Below are 21,980 nucleotides of genomic sequence, written 5' to 3' on the forward strand. Positions count from 1 at the left end.
TTATAAAAGAAACCTTTTAGTGTCAGGAGATAATGAAAATACGTGTTACCTATGACTGAGCTAAAATGATGCCATGACCTGGCAATTTCTATTCACTGCTGACACATTTCAGTGTGGTTCAGGACCTTACCATTGCCTTCATGTAAATGTAATAGGATTCCACAGTCTAGTATATTGCCAGACTGCTTACAACTTGTGTGAGAAGCAGCAGGGGCTCCAAGGGAGAACTCAGAAACTGAATGGTTTTCTTTTTTTTCCATTTATTTTTAAAATGCAAATTACACTAATAAGTCAAAAAAATCACTTCTGTTAAAAATACATTCAGAATTAACAAATGCCAAGTAAAAGAAAGAAAAAGACACATCAGGATCATACCTCTTGCCTTCTGAATATTAGGTTTTATAACAAAAGCCCAGCCTAGAAAAATAGCATTCTTTCCTGGATTTTGAGGAGGATACAGCTGCTGTATAACTTGGATGTTATTCCAGATATAGTCACACTACTGTGCTCAGAATTGCTCCCATGACAGTTCTGTCCACTGAACATTGTTTAGTAGTCAACATCATTTCTTGTTTTAATGTGTGAAGGGGGTGATGGTGACTTGGCTTCAACTTAAAGGAGGACTATGAGGGCCTATTATGTGCTGGGTGAGCATATGTACTCACCCATACATACATACACATGTACGCTACAGTAAAACCTCATTACGACAAGCATGTATAGGGAAATCTCATAAAAATGTTGTCATTCTGATCCTGTCTTGAATTTTGCGTTTATGTTTTGATGCCAAAAGATCAGCTTGGGATCAATATTTTCCCCTCAATTTGTTATTCAGACATGCAGGAAATGTGCATGAGAAGAGGTTTCACTGAGGAATTTGAGATTTTATATTTTATACATGTATATATAGACACATGTATAAGCCACTGGAAAAAAATGCAAGTATAATTCCTGGAACCTGTCTTTGTAGGTTACTTTCCAATGGAGAACTTTTGTTCCTCTGTTTTCTAGACAATTTTTAAAATAAATATATATAATATATATATTTTTTGCGTGTGATACAGATATCCATGCAAACACAGTAAACAGGACTTGGTTCTGTAGATATGGGCAGGCTCAGGTTCCATACAAGTAATCTCAGAACCTCCACCAAGGAGTAAGAAATAGGAAAAAAAGTGATTCTTTGCTAACTTAAGCTGTTCTAAACTTGGATTTTACTTGCCCCTTACAGGTGATGAGAGGGCATTATTTTCCCCCCTTTTCTGAATTGTTCCAAGGTGTTTCCAAGAAAAAGAAACAAGGCCAATCCAAGTTCCTGAAAAGCCTGAACAAATATGTTTACCGCTAATGAAAGCCACATAGTGCCTGAAAAATACAGTTCAGATTCAAAACAAAACGAAATTTCCTAGGAGTTCAGAGTATTCCATAAACACATTGACCTACTATTAAGTTCCCAAAGGCATCTTGTTGCCAACTACATAACAGCACAGTTTTTTTTCAGCCACAATAATACAGGAAGATTAAAATACACACTCTAACACACAACAGATCCCCCAAATACCACAAAGAGATCTCAAATATTTCACCAAGGTAACTATTTCCCCTCCCCACCCCCCGCCCACAAAAAATAATCTCATATGTGGAAGTTAGAAAAAAAAGGTTCACTTACATCAGATCTTCCATTTGAATTAGATATAAAAGAGTAAACATAGCTAATACATATTCCGTTGGCCTCTGTTGATAGAAATCTGAAGATGTTTCTGGAGTTAGTAAAAGACATATTGGAAGTTACTTAGAAAAGCACCTAGAGTGCACTAAATAAAAATAATGGGGTTAACGAAGCTGTTTCCAGGAAGGTTAGTAGTTTAATGAGTTTTGCTTTGTGTTTCCCAACCCCCTCCCCCCTCATCATGTCCCTTCCCCCAGACCTTATTTAGTATTATAAAGGTTATTGTCAAGATTATTATTGTTATCATTACTTTTTGGCCACTGTGTCGGCTCAATAGTAAAGCACTTCACTGACAGCTGGCAGTTTATCCCACAGAAGCTCTGGAGCTACTGAAACTAGGCAGTCTTGTTCCCTGACATGAAACACACTGACTTAAAACTTGGTTTGTTTTCCCCAGAATGAACAGCAGCCTGAAGGAAGCTACTTCAGAGAGCCTGCACTGAGTTTCTCTGGTGTGTACAACTTAGATGGGTTAAGGCAAGTATGTACTGTACAGCCTTTAGGGCAAACAACCTGCCGTCTATATAGACTTCAGTTACAAGGTCATCATGGTATTGTTTTATTATTATTATTACTGTTATTATTTTGTAATTATACTAAGGAGACTTGGTGCTATCAGGTGAATGGAGGGCTGTTGGATGATTCTCAACTGGATGACACCATAATTCAGGCTCTCCCATTAGTAGGAATGCAGAAGGTAAAGGGAAAGAATGGGCAGCAGGGGTCACCAACACTTCTCCTTTTGGACCTTCCAAAGGCCTGGCAGGAAATCCAAGACAGGGTCTCCTGGGCATCTGTCTGTGTTTGTTAGGAAGAAGAGGCTAAGTAGAACTATTTGTTTTTGTGTCTCAGCTTATGTTTGGTGGTGGTTGTTTTTTTTTTTTTTTTTTAAACACAGATAAGTCGCTTCTTGCTCTTTGTAAAACACAGGAGGCCATTGTGAAACAAGTTCTTTGAAAGGTCCTTGAGCTGACACACTGAAGTCACATTGCTTACTTGGACCTAAAGGAGAGATGGGAAAAAAAAAAAGATGTTTATGACCAATTCAGAGGTGGATTAGGAGATTCAATCCATCACCTTCCTTCTCTTCTCCAAGCATGGGGCAGAACAAATGAAGGACATAGCAAAAAGGTTTCAAGAAAGATCTTTTCTTCCCCTCTTCCTCACTCCTCCCATCCCCAAATCTCTTGGCTTTAGTAATCCACTATTTTTAATGCTGCAGCTCAATTAGGTCGAGGCAGAATACAAACTCTTCCAGGGGTTCTCTGTGGGAATTTCCTGTATATGAGCCTGCTTGCGGCTGATTACTTCCCCTTATCCCCCTCCAAAAACAAAAAAACAAAAAATCTGTAGAGGAAGGGAAGTCACTGAATATCAAAGCAAATTACTTTGACTACAAAATTTAACCTGTAAATGTGAGCATATTCTAATGGAATGGTCTCATGGATGACAGCACCTATCCTTCTATGCATTCAGTCCACATAAATGAGGATCTCAGATGAGAGGGGAAAATGGCTAAACTGTAAGACATGAAATCCTTTTCTCTCCAGGCTTAACTGAATATAATAAGCTGGAAGAACACCTGAAGAATTACAAATCAACAAAAGTTAGAGCCACTTTAACCAAGAAGAATCTCTGTACATTGAATGTGGGAGCAATAAAAAGAAAAAAGAAAGGAAAAAAAAAAGAAAAAAAAGACTTTCTTATTTAAGACGATTGTGGCAGTGTTTTGAGAGTATTGTTCAGGGTCTTAGTCACACAACTCCTGTAATGTTTAATGGAAACCCCTGCAGCTAGAATGACACACAGCTATCAAAGCATCTTCCTCAGTCTAAGGCAGCTCATTCTTTTCAGTTGGTATATACGTATGTTTTTACTGTGCATGAACAGCCCATATTGGTAAATTACTTTGATTTGAAAATCTTAAGGTTTGTTGATAGAAAAAAAATGCAAAGGTTGCAAGCAGACACAAAGATGACAGACTGGAAACTCTTAGCTCCTACATCATTTTCTGTGAATTAGATTTGAACTGGGCTGAGGCTGAGTATTCACTTGCTTGAATAGACAATAGCTCTTAAGTTTCTAGCCTTTCTGACTAGAGGCAGTGTGTTGAAATGAAAAGAACACTGAATCTAGAATTAGGGAATTGGACTTATATCTTTGTACTATTACCAGCTACCAGTGTAACTTTGGGCCAGTCATCTAACTTTTGCAAGTCTCAGTTTTCTCATTCTTAAAATGAGTGGGTAGGATTAGAATGATCTCTAAATATTCTTCCAGCTCTAAATGAATAATCCTATAAATAAATACTTGTGTGCTACAAACTTGGAAGAGACACTCATTCAAAAAGAAGTACAAATAAACTAATTTCAGAAGGGAACCAAAGAAATTTAGGAAAATGTTAGAAATCAAAATAAAGAAATTCAGATGGTGAGTGTGAATTAGTAGAATAGAGAGAATAAGGTATTCAAATGAATAGTGGATTTGACCTATATTCAAATCTTTCATCAGATAGTTCTTAACTTTTTCATACTGGGTAAGTCATTTAACCTAAGTCCCCATTTTCTTTAAAATGATGGGACTAGATTCAGCGACCTCAAAAGTATATTTTAACATTGAATTTATGAATCTATGTGCATAAGATAATATGAATAGTTATTCTGGATTAAATTCCTCTTAGACTATAATTTGGAGGATATTTTTAGGGGACCATGGAAAGTGCTCTTTATTATGTAAATTTCAAAATGTTGTGTTCTATAAACATCCCCACCTATCCTTTGAATTCCCATCTCATCCATGCCACCAATTTATGTTTTAGGCATGAGGTTGGCATACTCTTATAGTTAAACTATGCTCAGGTGTAACTAAGGCAAAATCAGTTGGTTACAAGGATATGATCTCATCTTTTCTTCTCTAGCAGATTGTCCCTTTTGTATTACCCTCCTTACTTATCTTTTAATTTTTTTCCTATGGGCTGTTTCCCTAGCAGCCTACAGATATGATCATGTCTTACTCATCTTCAAGAATCCTTGGGTTGATCCATCCATTTCTACTGGTTATATTCCTATACCTTTTCTTTCCTTTCTGTCTAAATTTCTTGAGAAATCCATAGTCTATTTTTAGTCACTGCCTGTATTCTTTTTCCTCTATGCTTTTCTTTTTAACTATGTAGTTAAGAAATTTGACTTCTGACCTGCCTCTCTCCAAATGATCTCTCTTTTTTAAAAGAAATGCTACCAATAATTTCTTACTGTGCATTTTTACTTTCTGTCCACCATGCCTGGAATTTCTGCCTCTTTCATCTTTGTTGATGGCTTTCCTGACTGTCTTCAAGTCTTTGTTAAAATCTTACTTTCTGTAAGAAGAGTTTCCTAATTTCTCTTAAAACTAGTGACATCTTTCTGTTTGTTGTTGAGTTCTCATTTGAGTTCTCTTGGCAAAGATACTGGTGAGTGGTTTGCCATTTCCTTGTCCAGTTCACTTTATAGATAAGGTACTGAGGCAAACAGGGTTAAGTGACTTGTCCAGAGTCACACACCTACTGAAGCAGACTTCAGATTGGCACTCTGTCCACTGTGCCACCTGCTCCTGCCTTCTTAATTATGTCTAATACATGTTTTATACAGCTTGATATATGTAGTGCTTTCATGTTGTCTCACCTGTTAGATTGCAAGGTCCTCAAGAGCAGGTACTTTTTGTATAATAAAATGGCTTTTATCATACTTTGTATCCTCAGCACTTAAAAGAATGCTAGCATATTACATTAACTTAAATGTTTGTTGACTGATTTACTCATTCTCAACTCCATTCCACTAATGTAGTTATTTTAAGGTGACATGAGGTTTAAATACTCTGTTATCATTTGATTTTCCATATTCCAGGAAGCCAAAATCAATTTCTTATATTTGTTTGACAGATATTCTAAGTTTTTTGTTTAAAATAGAGTGCAAATTATTTTGCATTTAATGAGCTCATGGTCTTGTAATATGTAGTATGTAAAAATGTAGGTCAGAAGCTAGAACAGATCATCTCTGACATTTCTTTCTATTCTGAAATTCAGTGACTCTAGACTTTTTTATTTTCAGTTGTGTTAATATGTAAGTTTTATTAGAATATTTTTAAAGAGCTATCACTATGTTTTAAATGTAGTTGATTCAGCGTTTTATCCACACACACATACATTCACACTCTAAGACAGAAGGAGCAGAAGTGCTAGTACAGAGACAAATACTAAAATTCTGGTAGGTTGCTGCTTTGTAGTTTACTTCATCCAATGAATTCAGACTTACCAAGTCATAGATTTGGAGCAGGGGGGGGGGGGGGGACACCGTACAACCTTCTCACTTTTTATAAATGAGATAAAGACTAGGTAATAAGGGGCAAATCTGGGATTTTAATCTAAATCTAGGTGGTGCAGAGGATATAGCACTGGACTTGGAATCAGGAAGTTCCAGAGTTCAAATCTTGCCTCATATGCTTTTTAGCTGTCTGATTCTGGGCAAGTTAACTAATAATGTTTTCTTCATTTTCTCAACTATAAAATAAGCTGCAGAAGGAAATGACAAACCACCCCAATATCTTTGAAAAAACCAACAACCTTGTAGGGTTACAAAAACTTAACATGATTGAAAAAAAACAAAAAAACTCCAAAACACTGAATTGAACATCTGACTCTGAATCTAATTCCTTTCTCATTGTATCATGATACCTCTTTGAATAATGCCTTCTATATCTTTGCACCCAAGTGTTCTTTGTAAATGACAATATATTGATATGAATTGTGATAGAGATGATAGGGATAAATATGCTTCTCTTTAGAATAAATACTTTTCTTTAAAATTGTTGATATACTTTTCTTTAAAATTGTTGATATCTTTTGTTTTTATCAATTTTATTTTTTCCATATATCCCTCCCCTTATCCTGCTCAGAGATCCTTCCACTATAATAAATAATAAAAAGATCAAAAGATCAAAAGAAATGACATACGTATGCCTATTTTTCCCCACCTTTGTGAAGAAAGAAGGTACATTTTCCCAGCTATTCTCCAGGGAAATATTTGGTCATTTTAACTACAAAGTGGTGAGTTGAAAATTTTTTTTTCTTTTCATTTACATTATATCATATATTTATATAGTCACACATATGTATGTTTAGGTAGTTTTCCTAGTTCTACTTACTTTATTCTGCATTAATTTATGAATTAATATATGTATATACATGCTTCTCTGGATGTATCTATTTTTTTAAATGATCAACTCTTTACTCACTAACTGATAGACATGAACTTTGCTTCAAGTTCTTTGCTGTCATGAAAGAGTGTTTGAATATTTTGAATATTTTGAAGAGTCTTTGAATATTTTGTATATTGGCATCTTTCTTTCTGAAACTGATTTCCATCCAGAGATAAGTAGTATATCTGGGTGAAAAGCCATAGTTATTTTACTACAGTATTTTTTTTTTTTTTTTTTGAGGCTGGGGTTAAGTGACTTGCCCAGGGTCACACAGCTAGGAAGTGTTAAGTGTCTGAGGCCAGATTTGAACTCGGGTCCTCCTGAATTCAGGGCTGGTGCTCTATCCACTGCGCCACCTAGCTGCAACATAATTTAAAATTGCTTTCCCAAATGATCAGATGAGTTTATAACTCCTCCAACAGTGTATTTAATAAGTATGTATGTCTTTCTGTAGCTTGTCCAACTTGATTTCTATCTCCTATCATTTGTGCCAATTTGTGTGAATTTAAATAAGTGTTTTTGAGTCACATTGAGTCTCATTCATAATAAATTTGAGAAACTTTTTATTTAGTGATTTATAGTTTGTATTTCTTTTGAGAGCTCTTTATATCTATTGATTACCCTTTGAGGTATGACTTTTAGTTCAAAATTTTAAAATAGAGAATGCAAGACTACGTTGGTACAAAGTTGAAAATATTATTATCTATTATTAGTATTTGTTTCTATGAATCTAAGTTTTCTTTGGTATTTTCCCCCTTAATTTGTTTCTTCTCACTAGCATCTGTTGATCAGCAAAGAGGAAATTCATATGAATGACTGATAGAGACAATGAGTATCACTGGAGCTGAATAAGAGGAATGGCCATGTCTGGTGGGTATTGATGGGCTATTCCTGAGCATGGGCATATTTTCATTCTTTTCTTGGGCTGAAATTATGTGAGATCATGATTAAAGACAGCTTTTTGTGAGTGACATGTGGATGTATTTATTGGCTTCTGCCTTATGACAGCCTTCCTTCTGTGCATTTAATAAGAGGAACAGAAGTGTGCATATGCATTTTGCCTCTTGCAACACAATAGAATCATTTGCATATGGAAGAAAGCAGCACTGAAGTATTAAAAAATTGTATTTCCAAGAATCATCATTCTGGGTTTCTTTGTCTCAGACACATGCTTTTATATATTTTTTGATTTCTTTTGGATGCTCATTTTTTCTTTCATTGTAGCTATAAATATAACCAACTTTTCCCCTTTTATATTTCTTTTTTTGCATTAAGTTAAAAATAAGTTTTATTGATGCCTAATATTTTCATATTTAGATTTATCCTTTTCTCTTCACCCAGTGAACAACATATCCCTCTTATAACAAAGAAAAATCATGAAGTAAAACTTCCAATGCAGTGATTAAGTATGCCTTATATATGCAGAATTCTAATTCTATTCATGCAATTCCTACCCTTCCATCTGAAGAAAAAAAAGTACCTTTTTCATTATCTCTTCTCAGGGATTGAGAATGATTTTAGGATTACTCAAACTTCATGGTTGTTCAGGTATATTTTTGTTCATGTTATTTTTATCACTACATTCTTTTTCATTTCTGCTAACTTCCCTTTGAATTATTTCCTACAAATCTTTCCATGCTTCTTTGAATTCTTTATATTCAACTTTTTTCATAGTTTCCATTACATTCATATACCACAATTTGTTCAAATGTTCACTAATTGATGAGTACTCACTTCTTTGCTACAATAAAAGTACTGCTATAGATATTTTCCTCTCTTATCCTCAACCTTCCAGGATATAAGCTAGCAACACACCCTGGGACATTTCTTTGCTATGGGCTTCCTTGAATGAGTGAATTACAAGAGCAATGATTAAATAGAAAAGGAGTGACTGCCCACTCCAATGTCATTACACAGGAACATTATCAAAACATTTTAACCAAATCCAATCATAATGGTGTAAAAACCCATTGTAGTATTATTTGGTCATTTTCTCAAGACTCAAAGAACATTTTTTCCTGTGGAATTAATGCCCCATAGTGTTGTCTTGATTAATGTTAATGTCTTCTGCCTATTCATGGTGTTAGAATACCTGTAGAATGTATGCTTGTAGAATTAACTTTGGCTTAGTTAGGGAATAATTATCTAGTCTGTAGATCTTTGAAAATCTGTCTCCTTTGTGTTCATTTTGCAGTCCCACCAGAGGCAATACCAAGATATAGGGAGGGAGAAAAGGAAAGAAATGTTAATGAGAACATTTTAGAAACACTAAGATATTATGTCATATTATAGTTCATTTGTTAGATGGGGAAACTAAGGCTCAGATATTGCATGATTTATTAGTAGCTTGAGTAGAAGGTTTGGCTAAAGAAAGTAGTTTTTAAACAAAAATCTTTGAATTTAAATGATCTATTTTTGTGGTAAATAAGTTTGTTGAAGAATTTTCTCATTATCTGTGATTTAAAAGCCACATCAGAACAAAGAAACTGACACCATACTTCAACACTATGACATTAAAAACAAAAGTAAAAAAACTTTATGGGACTTTTTATTAAATAAAAATGTTTGGGACCTTAGTTTCTTCAAGCTAATATCTACATGTCTAATTTTATGTGAGTCATGGCTATACAATGGAATATATGTATATATATATATGTATATATATATATACATATATATATAGGAGTTTTAGCTAGAGGGGAGTGTTTTGAAAGTGTCAATAAGTGTCAATTTTATTACTGTCTTCAGAACTGGAGTTAGAAAATAGTGGGCACATGCCAAGTAATATAGTACAGTAAAAAGATGGCATGTGAATGCTAATCAGGCAGAAGCTTAGTGTCCAAGGATTGGACCTAGTATGTAGTAACATAGCACCTTCTTCAATGTACTTTACATTATCAGGTCCAAAATTATCTTTTTTTTTTTTTAAATAAATTTTGTTTTTTTTTCAATTAGCAAAAAATTGCCTTCTCGCCCTCTCATTTCCTGCTCACTCTTCTCCCTCCCACCCCCCCCTCCCCACAGGCCATGAATACACAGAAGAACAAAACCCCGATTACTCAAGCAAAAAACCATTCTGTGTTGGACATATCTAAAAGAAAAAAATTGTGTATATATGCATATACATGTATACATAAACACATTTTGATTTTATACATGTTCAATATGAGAAATCAGAATTATATATATTTATATGTAAGCACATGTACACAATGGATACATAGTTAAACAGATGTGTAAATACATATAGATAGAACATTATATACATATATGAGCAAATATATGGCAGCATCTTCCTAAATATACTTATATTCTATTGTCTAGTTATACAATTGAATGTATACTTATGTATATGAGTGTGTGTGTGTGTGTGTGTGTGTGTGTGTGTGTATTTTGCAGTATGAGTCTATCATCTCTGTATCAGAAGATGGGTACCATTTTTTCATCACTCTTCTGGAATCATGATTGGTCATTAGGTTGGATCAGAATATTCAAGTTTTTCATCAATTCATATAAGTTTTGAAACCATTCTCTGTTATCACATCTATATAATATAATTTATCAAGCTATTCTCCAGCTGATAAGAACCCTCTCAGATTTCCATTTTTGACACCTCAAAAAGAACCAGAAATATTTTCATATATTATTAGAGTTTGTTTTGTTTAGGACCAAATTCCCTCTTAATCTACTCTTTGAATTGCCTTTTCATCTTTTTCTTCTATTTGCCAGCTGATTGAACTATATTTCTGTATCCAACTGAGTGTGTATGTGTGTTTTTGAGTGCATGTGCTCCCTTCCTTTGACAAGTTTCAATAAGAATATGGTTCAACAGTAAGCTACTTTCCTTCTTCCTGTAGACTTCTTGTGTACCCTAATTATATAAAGTAATATTCCCTAATCTTTGTTTTTCTTTTCCATTCTTACATCATCAAGATATAACCAAACTTATCTACTTTTTGTCTAATTATACTCCTTTTAGAACCTCTAATGATGATACTGTTCAGAGGGGAAAATGAATCATCTCATTGTATTAAAATGTAAGCAATTATTTAATCCCCTATATTTGTTCATATGTAGTTTACTTTTTGTTTCTATTCTATATCTCCTGTCTCTTCTTTATTTGAAATGAAAAGTTTCTATGCAGCTCTATTCCTTTTTATCAGAAATACTTGGAAGTCCTCTTTTTTTTTTATTAAATCTTCCCTCCCCCCATGCTATTTTTCAGGGTAAGCTCTTCTCGGCTATAAGCCTATATACCTTGTCTTCTGGAATATCATATTCCAAACTTTCTACTCCTTCATAGTGGTAATTTCTAAATCATGTGTGATACTAACTGTGTCTTCTCATTATTTGCATGAATACTTTCTAGCCAATTGCCATATCTTTTTCTTTGACCTGAAATTCTGGATTTTGACTATAATGTTTCTGGGAGTTTTCACTTGGGGATTTTTCAGGAAATGAAAGATTGTTTTCTATTTCATTTTTGCCCTATGTTTCTAAGAGATATATGCACTTTCCTTTACAATTTCTTGCAATATGTTTAGATCCATTTTTGGTCATAGTTTTAGTAAGTCTAGTGGTTTTAAAATTATCTCTTCTCAATGTGTTTTCCAGATCAATAATAGCCTCCTTAGTAATGTTCTTTTCTGTTCTTTGATGCCTATCTATTCATTCTTCTACATGGAACAGGACAAATTACTTACCTGCTTAAAAATCTTTAGTGCCTTCCTAAAACAATACTTACTCTAATTAGTCTAATTATCACCTTCATAATATCTCCAGAAAATGGCCAAGAGTACTAATGGGAAAACTCACTATCTCCTCCTGAGGTAGATCATTATACTTTTGGGTAGCCCTAATTATTAGGGAATGTTTTCCATATTAATCCTAAATCTGACCCTCTTAAGACCCATTGGATCCAAAGATGTGCTTTATGCCTAAAATGCATTGCAAATTCTATGAGGGCAGAAACTGGTATATCTCTCTTAATACATAGCACATTACTTTATATGTAACAGATCTTTGGTAAGTTCTTTTTTAATAGAGGAAAATCCTTCAGAAATTCAGTTATCACCACACATAGCATAATGATTAGAATACATAATGGATATATTGCCTTGGACATTGTAGTTTCCTAATAAGAATGAATGGATAAATGTTTACTACAATAAATTTGACCTCTTCACTTGTGAGACTGAACAAATAAAGATAAATGTGGGGTCTCCAGTTTATGATAAATTTATAGTTTTCTTTTGAACTTTCTTTTTAGTTTAAAATAATTTCCTAGGTCAAGCTGCCATGGGAATTTGTCGATACTAATACATACATATATCTATATCTATATCTATATCATATCTATATCTATATCTATATCTATATCTATATCTATATCTATATCTATATCTATATCTATATCTATATCTATATCTATATCTATATCTATATCTATATCTATAGATCCATATCTATATATCTATATCTATATCTATAGATCCATATCTATATATCTATATATAGATATATAGATATGGATATAGATCAGTTTTTCCAAGGAAATTGCCTTTAAAAGGATATAAAATAAGCTCCAATTGTATATCAGTAACCTGGAACATTTGATCTAATGGACTGCAATCTGATCATCCTTTCCAAATTCAATCTTATTCAATCCACAGACATTAATAGAGCTCTTATATTTTACAAATCAGTCTAAGTATTAGGAAGTCTACAAAAATAATTATCATATGCAATGTGGTGACTGAAAATTAAAGTGGTTTGTTATTATTATCATTATTATTAAAGCAGGAACTTTTTAAATGCTACAACAAATTTAATCTGTTTATCCATCCCTGCTCACAAGGAGTTAAGTGTATTTGACTGAATTTCTGGGCAACTGACATAGCAATGTGGAAGTACACAATATTAGAATTGGAAGGCATCTTAATCTAAGCTCCTCATTTTGAAAATGAGAATTCTCAAGCTCAGAATAGTTGATAGACTGGCCTAAGGTCTCATAGTTTGTCTCATTGTTAAATTAATCAATCTTGATCACATGCATATTCTTTGGGAGTCCATATATATAACTGAAATGATAAATGGAAAACAGGGGCAATCAGCTAAATGAATACTTGAGCTGGATACCTGGTACATTAATAAGAGCAGTGCTAGCTGTAGGGCTAAGGTAATCATATTTGAACCTCTGATAAATAACTTTAAAATCAACATTACATCAAAACGTGGCACATCATGCCACAAGAAATCATTATGTTAGTAAAATAATACTGGAGGAGGAAACATATTGAAATCATTCTCTCAAAAAAGAAAAAGCTATTTGAGTATTATCAATTCTGAATTACTTCTTATTTCTACACATACAAGAAACATTGTAAAAACAACAAAAAAAGTACTTACATGTACATGGGCTGTAGTTGTAAATGAGATGTCTTTTGTGGGCCTTGATAGCCATAAGAGTCGAATCCACCTATGAAATCAACTGAAAAGAGGAAATTACATTTTTAGAAACAACTTTTAAGGGAGATAAACAGGTGCAAAATTTCACAGAAATTAAAATGGACCGAACACCTAATAATCTATTAAACTGAGAGTGACTAATAGTAGGGGACATAAAAATGGTAGTTCCGTCAAGGTAATGACTTTTTTGTGGTCTCAGAGAACCAATTACAAGAATTTTCTTACATGTGAGAAAGAATTATGCTCTTATCTCAAATTAGAAAGGCCTAATTGGATTTTTTTCCTCAGTTTACCTTTCTGATATTTCCTTCATCTTCACAACTTCTGATGGGAAGGGAGAAACATACAAAAGTGTAGAGACTGAAGCACCCTTTAATTAATAATGATGTTGACAAGTATTGAAAAAAAGTTTCCATGAAAGTGAAATGAGATATTGTGATTTCATGTGAGAGGGATAGTATAAAGGTTTGCATAGAGCATATCTGACATTCAACACAAACCAGCAGGTGCAACAATCATAGTAAATATCTCATATATTGCAGGAAACTGTAATGCTCCATTTATTTAGCAAAAAGGATTGAATCATGTTCTTCCTACAAAAAAATTCCATGCACTGGAAATGACTGTAAAGTGAAAAGACAATATATGAGTAGCCATATCTTATCATATTGTCAGAGGTGAGATGAGAAAGAGATGAGAAAATCAATTTCTAAAGAAGACATTTTCATAGATATTTATAGTTGGGAGGTCAAGAATCATTGATTAAACATAAATGAATAAAACAGTTAATTGGAACAATAAATAGAGAGCTGGAATTGAAGTTAGAAAAACCTGAGTTTAAATACTGCTTTATAATCTCATTAGCTGTGTGAACATGGGGAAAATCACTTAGACTGTGTTTACCTCAGTTTTTTCATCTATAAAATGGGAATAATAATAGTACCTATCTTTCATGATCCTAATCTTAAAACTATTTGTAAAGTCCTTATGAGTCCTATTACTGCTGATGTAAGAACCTTGTAAGGAAAGTCTGCTGTAAAAAGAAGTCTTGCTTAGGAACCACTGGAAACAAATTCAATCATGATGAAAAGAGGCTCAAGTATAAGGCAGCTTGCTGTGATATGGGCCTGAGAATCCTACTTTTACCCATTATAGTAAGTGAGAGGAATATCCAACATCCAGCATGCAATGTTTGTGCTTTTGGAGTTTTTTGTACATGCCTAATACCAACTGCTTGTTCTCAAAATTCAGGTTGGTCTCCCTCATATATAAAGGTAGCTGGTTATAGTGGAGGAAATCAGGAAGAGCTCAGTTTGAAACTTGCTTCAGGTACTTATTAGATAAAATGAATCTGGTCAATGAATCTGCTTGATATCTTTCAGCCTTAATTTTTTCATGTCCTCTACTTCCCTTATCAATTCACATTCACTCTCTATGCCAGCTGCTCCAAAACTTTTCACCTGACCTCGGATGTTCCATGGCTTCCCTTCCAATTCCTTTCTCAGCTGAGAATCTTGTCTTTAAAGTAAAATTGAGGCTGTGTGCTATGACTCCCCCCAGCTCTTCCTCTCTTTCTCTCCCTCTCCCTCTCCCTCTCTTTCTTCCCATCACTTGGCTGCCTTTTGCCATTTTCTCCTCTACCTCTGAATGGTCTTGCTCCTTGCCAAGGCTAACCTCTCTACCTGTTCAAATGATCCCATTCCATCCTGTCTCCTCCAGTTGATTCCCCTTCTGTTATTTCCATTCTCACTTATTTTTAATCTCTTCCTCTCTTCTGGATTAATTCCTACTACCTAAAAACATGGCTATGTCTCCCTGTGCTGAAGAAAACAACTCTCAATGGATCTTTCCATCCTCATTATCATCCTATATCCCTTTTGCCCTTTGTAGCTAAACTCCTTGAAAAGTTTATTTTCATATTTCAAAAGGAAAATTTCATTTTATTTCTACAGTAGGTACTTTATTTTCTCTTATTCTCCACTTTATTTTCTCTTATTCTCTTCTTAACCTTTCCAAAGTTAATAATGATCTTTGTTGCCAAATTTAACAACCTTTTCTCAATCCTCATTTCCTTTAAATTGTTAATCATTCTCTTCTCTTTCATACTCACTCTTCTCAAGGTTTTTGAGACACAATTCTTTCCTGCTTTTTTTCTTATCCCACTGTTACTTCTTGGTTTCCTTTGCTGGACCTTCCTCCAGATCATACCCTAAAACCAAAAGGAGTCCCTTAGTCCTGGGCCATCTTCTCTTCTCCCTCTATACTTCTTTACTTGGTGATGTCATCAGTTCTTGTGGACTTAGTTAAAATCATTATGGTGATGATTCTCGACTACCTATCCTGCTCCAATTTTTCTTTTGACTTCCACTCTTGCATCTTTAACTACCTTTTAGACACTTCAAACTGGATGCCTAGTACACATCTCAAATTCAACATTTCTAAATCTAAGCTCATTATCTTTGCCCCTAAATGCCACCTTCCCTATTACTGTAGAAGGCAACACCATCTTCTCAATCCTTCAGGCTCACAATCAAGAGTCATTCTGAATTCCTCACTATCTTTCACTCTCCATATCCAAGCTGTTGCCAGAGTCTGTTAATTTTTTGCAATATTTTTCAAATAATTCCCCCTTTTTTCTCTGAAACTGCCACCACTCTGGTGCAGGCCACCATCACCTCACTCCTGCATTACAGCAAGAGCTTTTTGGCGCATCTGCCTGCCTCAAGTCTCTCCCACTCCAGTCCATCTTCCATTTGGTTCTGAACTATATTTTCCTAAAGTTCAGGTCCAATCATGATATTACCCCCTACTCAATAAATTTTATTGACTTCTGTTGTTTCAGGGAACAAATCTATAGGCTTTGTTCGGCATTCGGCAGAGACCCTCATAATCTAGTCTCCACTTACTTTTCCAGTCTTCCTACACCGTTTTTCCAGACACACATTCTTCAATCCCACGATACCTCCTGGCTCTTCTACACACTAGACACTCCATCTCTGGACTCTGGGAATTCTCTGCAGCTATTTCCCATACCTGGAACACTCTTCTTTCATTGTCTTGAGTACTGACCTCTTTGGCTTGCTTTAAGTTCTAACTAAAATCCCATATTCTAAAGGAAATCTTCCTGAACCCTTCTTAATTCCAGTGCCTTTCTTTTGTTATTTCCCATTTATCTTATGCTAGCTTGTTTATTTGTTTGCATATTATCACGTTGGGTCCTCCATGAAATTGTAGGCACCTTGAGGGTAGGGACTTACTTTTTCCTCTTTTTGTATTCCTAGTCCCTTAGCATGATGCCTGGACAATTGTAAGCACTTAATAAATGTTTATTGATTGTTCTCTGAAATGTGGATAATAGAACTCATAAAGTTGTTGTGAGGAACAACATATGTAGGACATTTTGCAAATTTTGAAGAGCTCTCTATGAATGCTAGCTATTATTATGAGAAAGTAAATGACTGAAGGGATAACTCTTTATCCTTAATGTTTTTAGGGATTATGAAGTTCTAGGAAAGAAACTGAAGACTTTAGGGACACAGATGGTGTTTTTGTCACTGCTGCCAATTTAAGGAAGAGATTTCGGAAGAGAAAGGAAGATATGGGAAAATGAACAGCTGGTCAAGAAGTCAGAGAATAGGATTTGTATTCTGGGCCATGCTTTAAATGCAGGAATTATGGGCTCTTAGCCAGGGATAAAGTATATTTTAAAATTCAGGCAAATCTATCCACACATATCCTGGCAATACATATACCTAATTGAAAGGAGCTTATTATGAAATTGAAGGGAGAGGGAAGATACTGTTCACATATATTTGAATCCGTACATAGTAATAACACTAGGCAGTATGTGTAACATAGAGTTAGGTCCAACAGGAAGAAAAAAATTAATGCAAAAATCCAGTAATTTATAGGAGAAAATATCTAAGAATATTAATAATACTAAAGGCCTGAGAATAGTTAACAGCTTTAGTTAATAGTTTAGTTAATTTAGTAATAAGTTTTGTATTTCTAATACAAAAACATTACAGTTTCTCCTTTCATAGATTCTTATCAACATATTCTTTTACACTGCTTGTGTTTTTTTTTCTCATATAAATATTTCTTTATTTACAACAGTATTCTAATATCCACTTTTAAGTAAACTGTTACTTTTGAATACAGTACTTTAAAAAAATAGTCATTTTCTGCTGATATTCTAGTCATAAATCTCTTCTAACAAACTTAGGGATTCCTATTAGGTGAAATTTACTTTTTTATGTTAAAAATAATTGTTTTCTTGTTACTGCTTCCATAAGCTTTTCGGTTTCCTAATTCCCACAATCTCTTCTCCCCCTTAACCTTCTTTTATAGTTACATTTGGCTCATTTTTTTTTTCCATTTTTTTGCTGAGACAATTTGGGGTTAAATGATTTGCCCAGGGTCACACAGCTAGGAAGTGTTAAGTATCTGAGGCCAGATTTGAGCTCAGATCCTCTTGACTTCAGGGATGGTGTTCTATCCACTGCATACCTAGCTACCCCAGATTTGGCCCATTTATTATGAGATAAGTGGCATGATGGCTATAATGGTTTCACTACTGGGATGATTGCCATTCATTAGAATTGCCTAATTATCATAGTGGCATCTGAGCTCCTTCGTTATTTATCATTAATCATTAATCTATAGAAAATTCCCTCTACCTGTGTCTTGGTGGGTCTCATTTGGTTTTAGTTTATGCCTAATCCTCTTGACCAGGTATCAGGGAGAGACATTCAAACTCTTGTTTTAGTCTCTGTGTCCAAAAGCCACCCTGGCCAAATTTCTGACATCATTTTTCAATTGAGGGTGACCCATCCTTTTCCCTGCTCAGACTATTTCTGATTATAAGTATATCTATTGATAAGTTTGCTTGTTTTATTGACTTCTTGACTACAGATTTTTCTTCTTTCTTAGCACCTCACAAGAATTCCCTCTTGACATCTTATAATCTGTCAGAATACTTTAATTTACAAACACTAGACAAGTGGTCAGAAACTCCCAGTAATCTAGTTTATCTCTTATGGTTCTTTTTATGATATATAAGAGCAAGTTCCTCCCTGGTGAGGAACTTTCATTTCTTTGGCCAAAATCCAGACTGGGACCAGGGTTTGTCCTAGGACTTCATTCCGCTCCTCTCCCACTAAACCCACCCTCAAATCTCATAAGCAGAGCCAGTAGGGATGGAATATCTTCCCAGAAAAATTTATTATTCATCCCACTATTTCTTTTTTGTATTCTGAGAATAATGTGACAATATAATGTAGTGACTGATCAAAAAATCACCTACTCTAGCCTGGATTTTTAATTAAGATGGATAATAGCTCCAACATTTATTTGCCTCAGTCATCTTTCTTGCCTTATTGAAGAGGCTTGTAATTGTTACATTCTTAAAGTCATTTCTTTTTGTGTCTCATATCTTAAGGAGGAATATTTAAGTAACCCTTCTTTTCTTTAATTGCACATTTTGGCAATGATTTTCTCAGATTCATCCCTTATGGCTCTGATTTCAATGCTAATTTCTCCAAAGGGTGAAATGAAGTCTTCATTTCAGCATCTTGGCATATTCCCTACATTACTTAGAGCCTCATCAGTGAAAGTGGAAAGCAGATTAAGGATTTAGCTAGAATTGATGTCATCTTTCCAAGATTCTGTCCCTACTAGTGACAAAAAGGACTGCCCTTGCTTTTTAGCATGGTATATGAGTATTTGGATAAACAAAAGGCAGCATAAATCTAGCTTTTACTGGGGGCCATACTTGCTTCTTACCATGAGCTACATATTATAACCTCCACATGTTCTTACAGGTAATTTATTGAAATGAGTCGAAGTGCTGTGAATTAGTCTTAGAAAGTTGCACATATCAACGATCAATATCTATATAATTTTTAAAATACTGAACCACCTATAATCAATTACTTTACAAACATTTATGCCAGACATTTTCTTGCTTTGCTGAAACCATCTTATTAGCAACAACAATAATATCTTCATAAGCATCTTGCTTTAAAGATTTTAAAAATACTTTCATTCATGCTATACTTTGATCCTTATAACAACTTAGTGAAGGAAAGAAGCTATGTATTATTATTCTTACTCTACAGATGAGGAAATAAAATTACAGAGAGGTTAGATTATTTAACCCACATCATACAGCAAAGACTAGAGCCAGGATTTTATCACCTTATAGTTGATACAAATCATATTTATAGTCTAACTTAATTTTCCTATCTACAAAATGGGCATAATTATATTTGATTTCTAAGAGAGGTTATTGGAAGACTAATTAGTTTATATGTGTAAAATGCTATATCCATTTTAATTATTGTCATTTAATAGCACTAATATTGTAGAATTAGGAATTTACTAAGTGGTAGAAAACGCTCTCTGAATAAATATCTTTTGTAAAAACTCTGTCCTGTAGTGAGCTTTCCCCTTCCATTTAAACATTTTAATAATGAACTCTGAATTCAGCCAACCCTAAACTATATATTTTTATATGTGTTAGCTGTGATGAATAGTAACATAAAATTATACCTCTGTTGTTAATGAAAAAGTCACCAGTCAAGATACACTCATTTGAAGACAGAGGTGGAAAAGACCACGAGGGGAGACTTTTATGGCAATCCCCAGAAAGCTGAACATACATGTTTAGAAGAACCTGATTTATAGGCATTAAAGGAATTTGTGTGGGTAAATGAAAATAATGCCTATGCTTATTATCCCTACAGGAGGGGATGTCAAGGGTCCTTACTGCCAATTCTACAAAAGAGATTTAGAGCATAACCAACCTTAGGCCAAATCACAAAGAAGAAAACTGTATGTGCTCTCTTGCCCCCTGCTACACCAGCTTCATGGTGGCAGTGATTCAGTTGACTATACAAAGCTTGAAGTATCTGGACTGTGCTAAAAGCTCCCCATGGACTTGGAGCTATTTTTCTCTAAGCACAGAAAATGCAGCCCTTCTCACTGGGTGCTTTATCCTGGCTGTGCCTGAAAGGTCACTCCAAGTGCCTTGCTACAGATATGTTCCTGGCAGTGGAGACGTGACTTGACTGAAATGAGACTCGTTAGCTAAATCAGTGCAGATGCTGCAGTTTTTAACCTTATTCATCAAAAATATTTTCTCAGGGTCTTCTTAGGGTCCTGTTTTGTGGATTTAAAAAGTTTCTCTTTTACTTTGTCCACAGTCAAGTCTTATTTAATCCCTTAGGCTTATTGTCATAGCAAAGCAGAAAGAAACATAATACTTATTATGCCAATGTATTTTTGGTAACCAAAACATTTCCTTGATAACAGACATTTTCAGTAATTTTCCTAGGATTATTTTTTTAAAAAAGATTTCCTCTAACTTTTATTTTCAGTATAAAAATGGAATTCTGCTTCCTTGATTACTTAGTTTTCTTTGTATCTCCTGTACCTGACACATGGAGACTTCACAAATGTTTATAGATTAGTTGATTCCCATAAATAACTGAGTTCAGATTTGTAAAGACATCTGTTTGCCTTTCTCCTATTGACAAGGCTAATTATAATTTATTTCTGATGAAATATTATATCCCTCCAGTTTAGTTGGTGGTGTTCAGTTACTTGTGAATAAGGGCAAGCAAGAGCTTGAATTAGAAGTTTTCAAAGACATCTTCCAATTCTGTCTCCATTTCCATTTAAATAAAAATCTGAGAGAGAAAATATAGTGGAGGGGCTAAAGAGAGTGCTTAAGAGTTGTGGGAACTCTGTTCAAGTCTCATATCTGAAGTGATAGTGTACTAGTTACGTTGACTATGGAATAGTCATTTAGCCTTTCAATGATCCATGCAACATGTCAGGATAATTCCTTATTCACTTTGGTAAAGGAAGTTTCTTCTTTAGAGATACACTGATAAACTCAAAAAAAAAATTCAAAAAATAAATGACATACTATAGTTTACCTGGGTAATTTGTTCCTGGAGCCAAATTGTGTAAATAAAATGTGATAAAATTGATATTCTTGAGATTATAATATGGTCAGAAGTTTGGATCACGTCTTTTTTCTTTATTATTATTATTTTATGATTATTTATAGCTTTTTATTGACAAAACAAATGCATGGATAATTTTTCAACATTGACCCTTGCAAACACTTCTGTTCCAACTTTTCCCTTCCTTCCCTCCACCCCCTCCCCTAGATGGCAGGCATGGACCACATGTTTTTTATATATACATATACATACATACATATATATGTATATATATATATATATATACATATATATCTGTCAGTTATTCTGTATTTCCTAAATATTGTTGAAGGCAACACCATCCTCCCAGTAATAAGACTTGTGATTTCAGTGTCATTGTTGATTTCTTACTTTCACTCATTTATATACTCATACAGCCACCATTTCAGTTCAGGACCTCATTATTTCTTGTTTATTTTTCTAATAGTTACCTTAAATCTCTCCCTCTCCAATCCAGCCTCCACTCAGCCCGACAAAGTGATTTTTCTAAAATGATCATGTTATACCCCCTGCTCAAGGAGTGCTAGTGTCTTCCTATT

General features: G+C 34.2%; 1 protein-coding gene across 1 annotated transcript in view; it reads right to left on the reverse strand.

Moving 5' to 3' along the window:
- Positions 1-2,577: 2,577 nt before the first annotated feature.
- NKAIN2 (sodium/potassium transporting ATPase interacting 2) overlaps positions 2,578-21,980 on the reverse strand; it is a 1,389,007-nt gene continuing 1,369,604 nt past the window's right edge. Inside the window, exons 6-7 of the mRNA XM_074309950.1 lie at positions 13,370-13,451; positions 2,578-2,731 (exon numbers count right to left, since the gene is read on the reverse strand). Coding sequence (XP_074166051.1) covers positions 2,722-2,731; positions 13,370-13,451 — 92 coding nt within the window. The 3' untranslated portion in view covers positions 2,578-2,721. The remainder of the gene's footprint in view (positions 2,732-13,369; positions 13,452-21,980) is intronic.

The sequence above is a fragment of the Sminthopsis crassicaudata genome, chromosome 4, assembly GCF_048593235.1.
Source record: "Sminthopsis crassicaudata isolate SCR6 chromosome 4, ASM4859323v1, whole genome shotgun sequence".
Taxonomy (NCBI): Eukaryota; Metazoa; Chordata; class Mammalia; order Dasyuromorphia; family Dasyuridae; genus Sminthopsis; species Sminthopsis crassicaudata.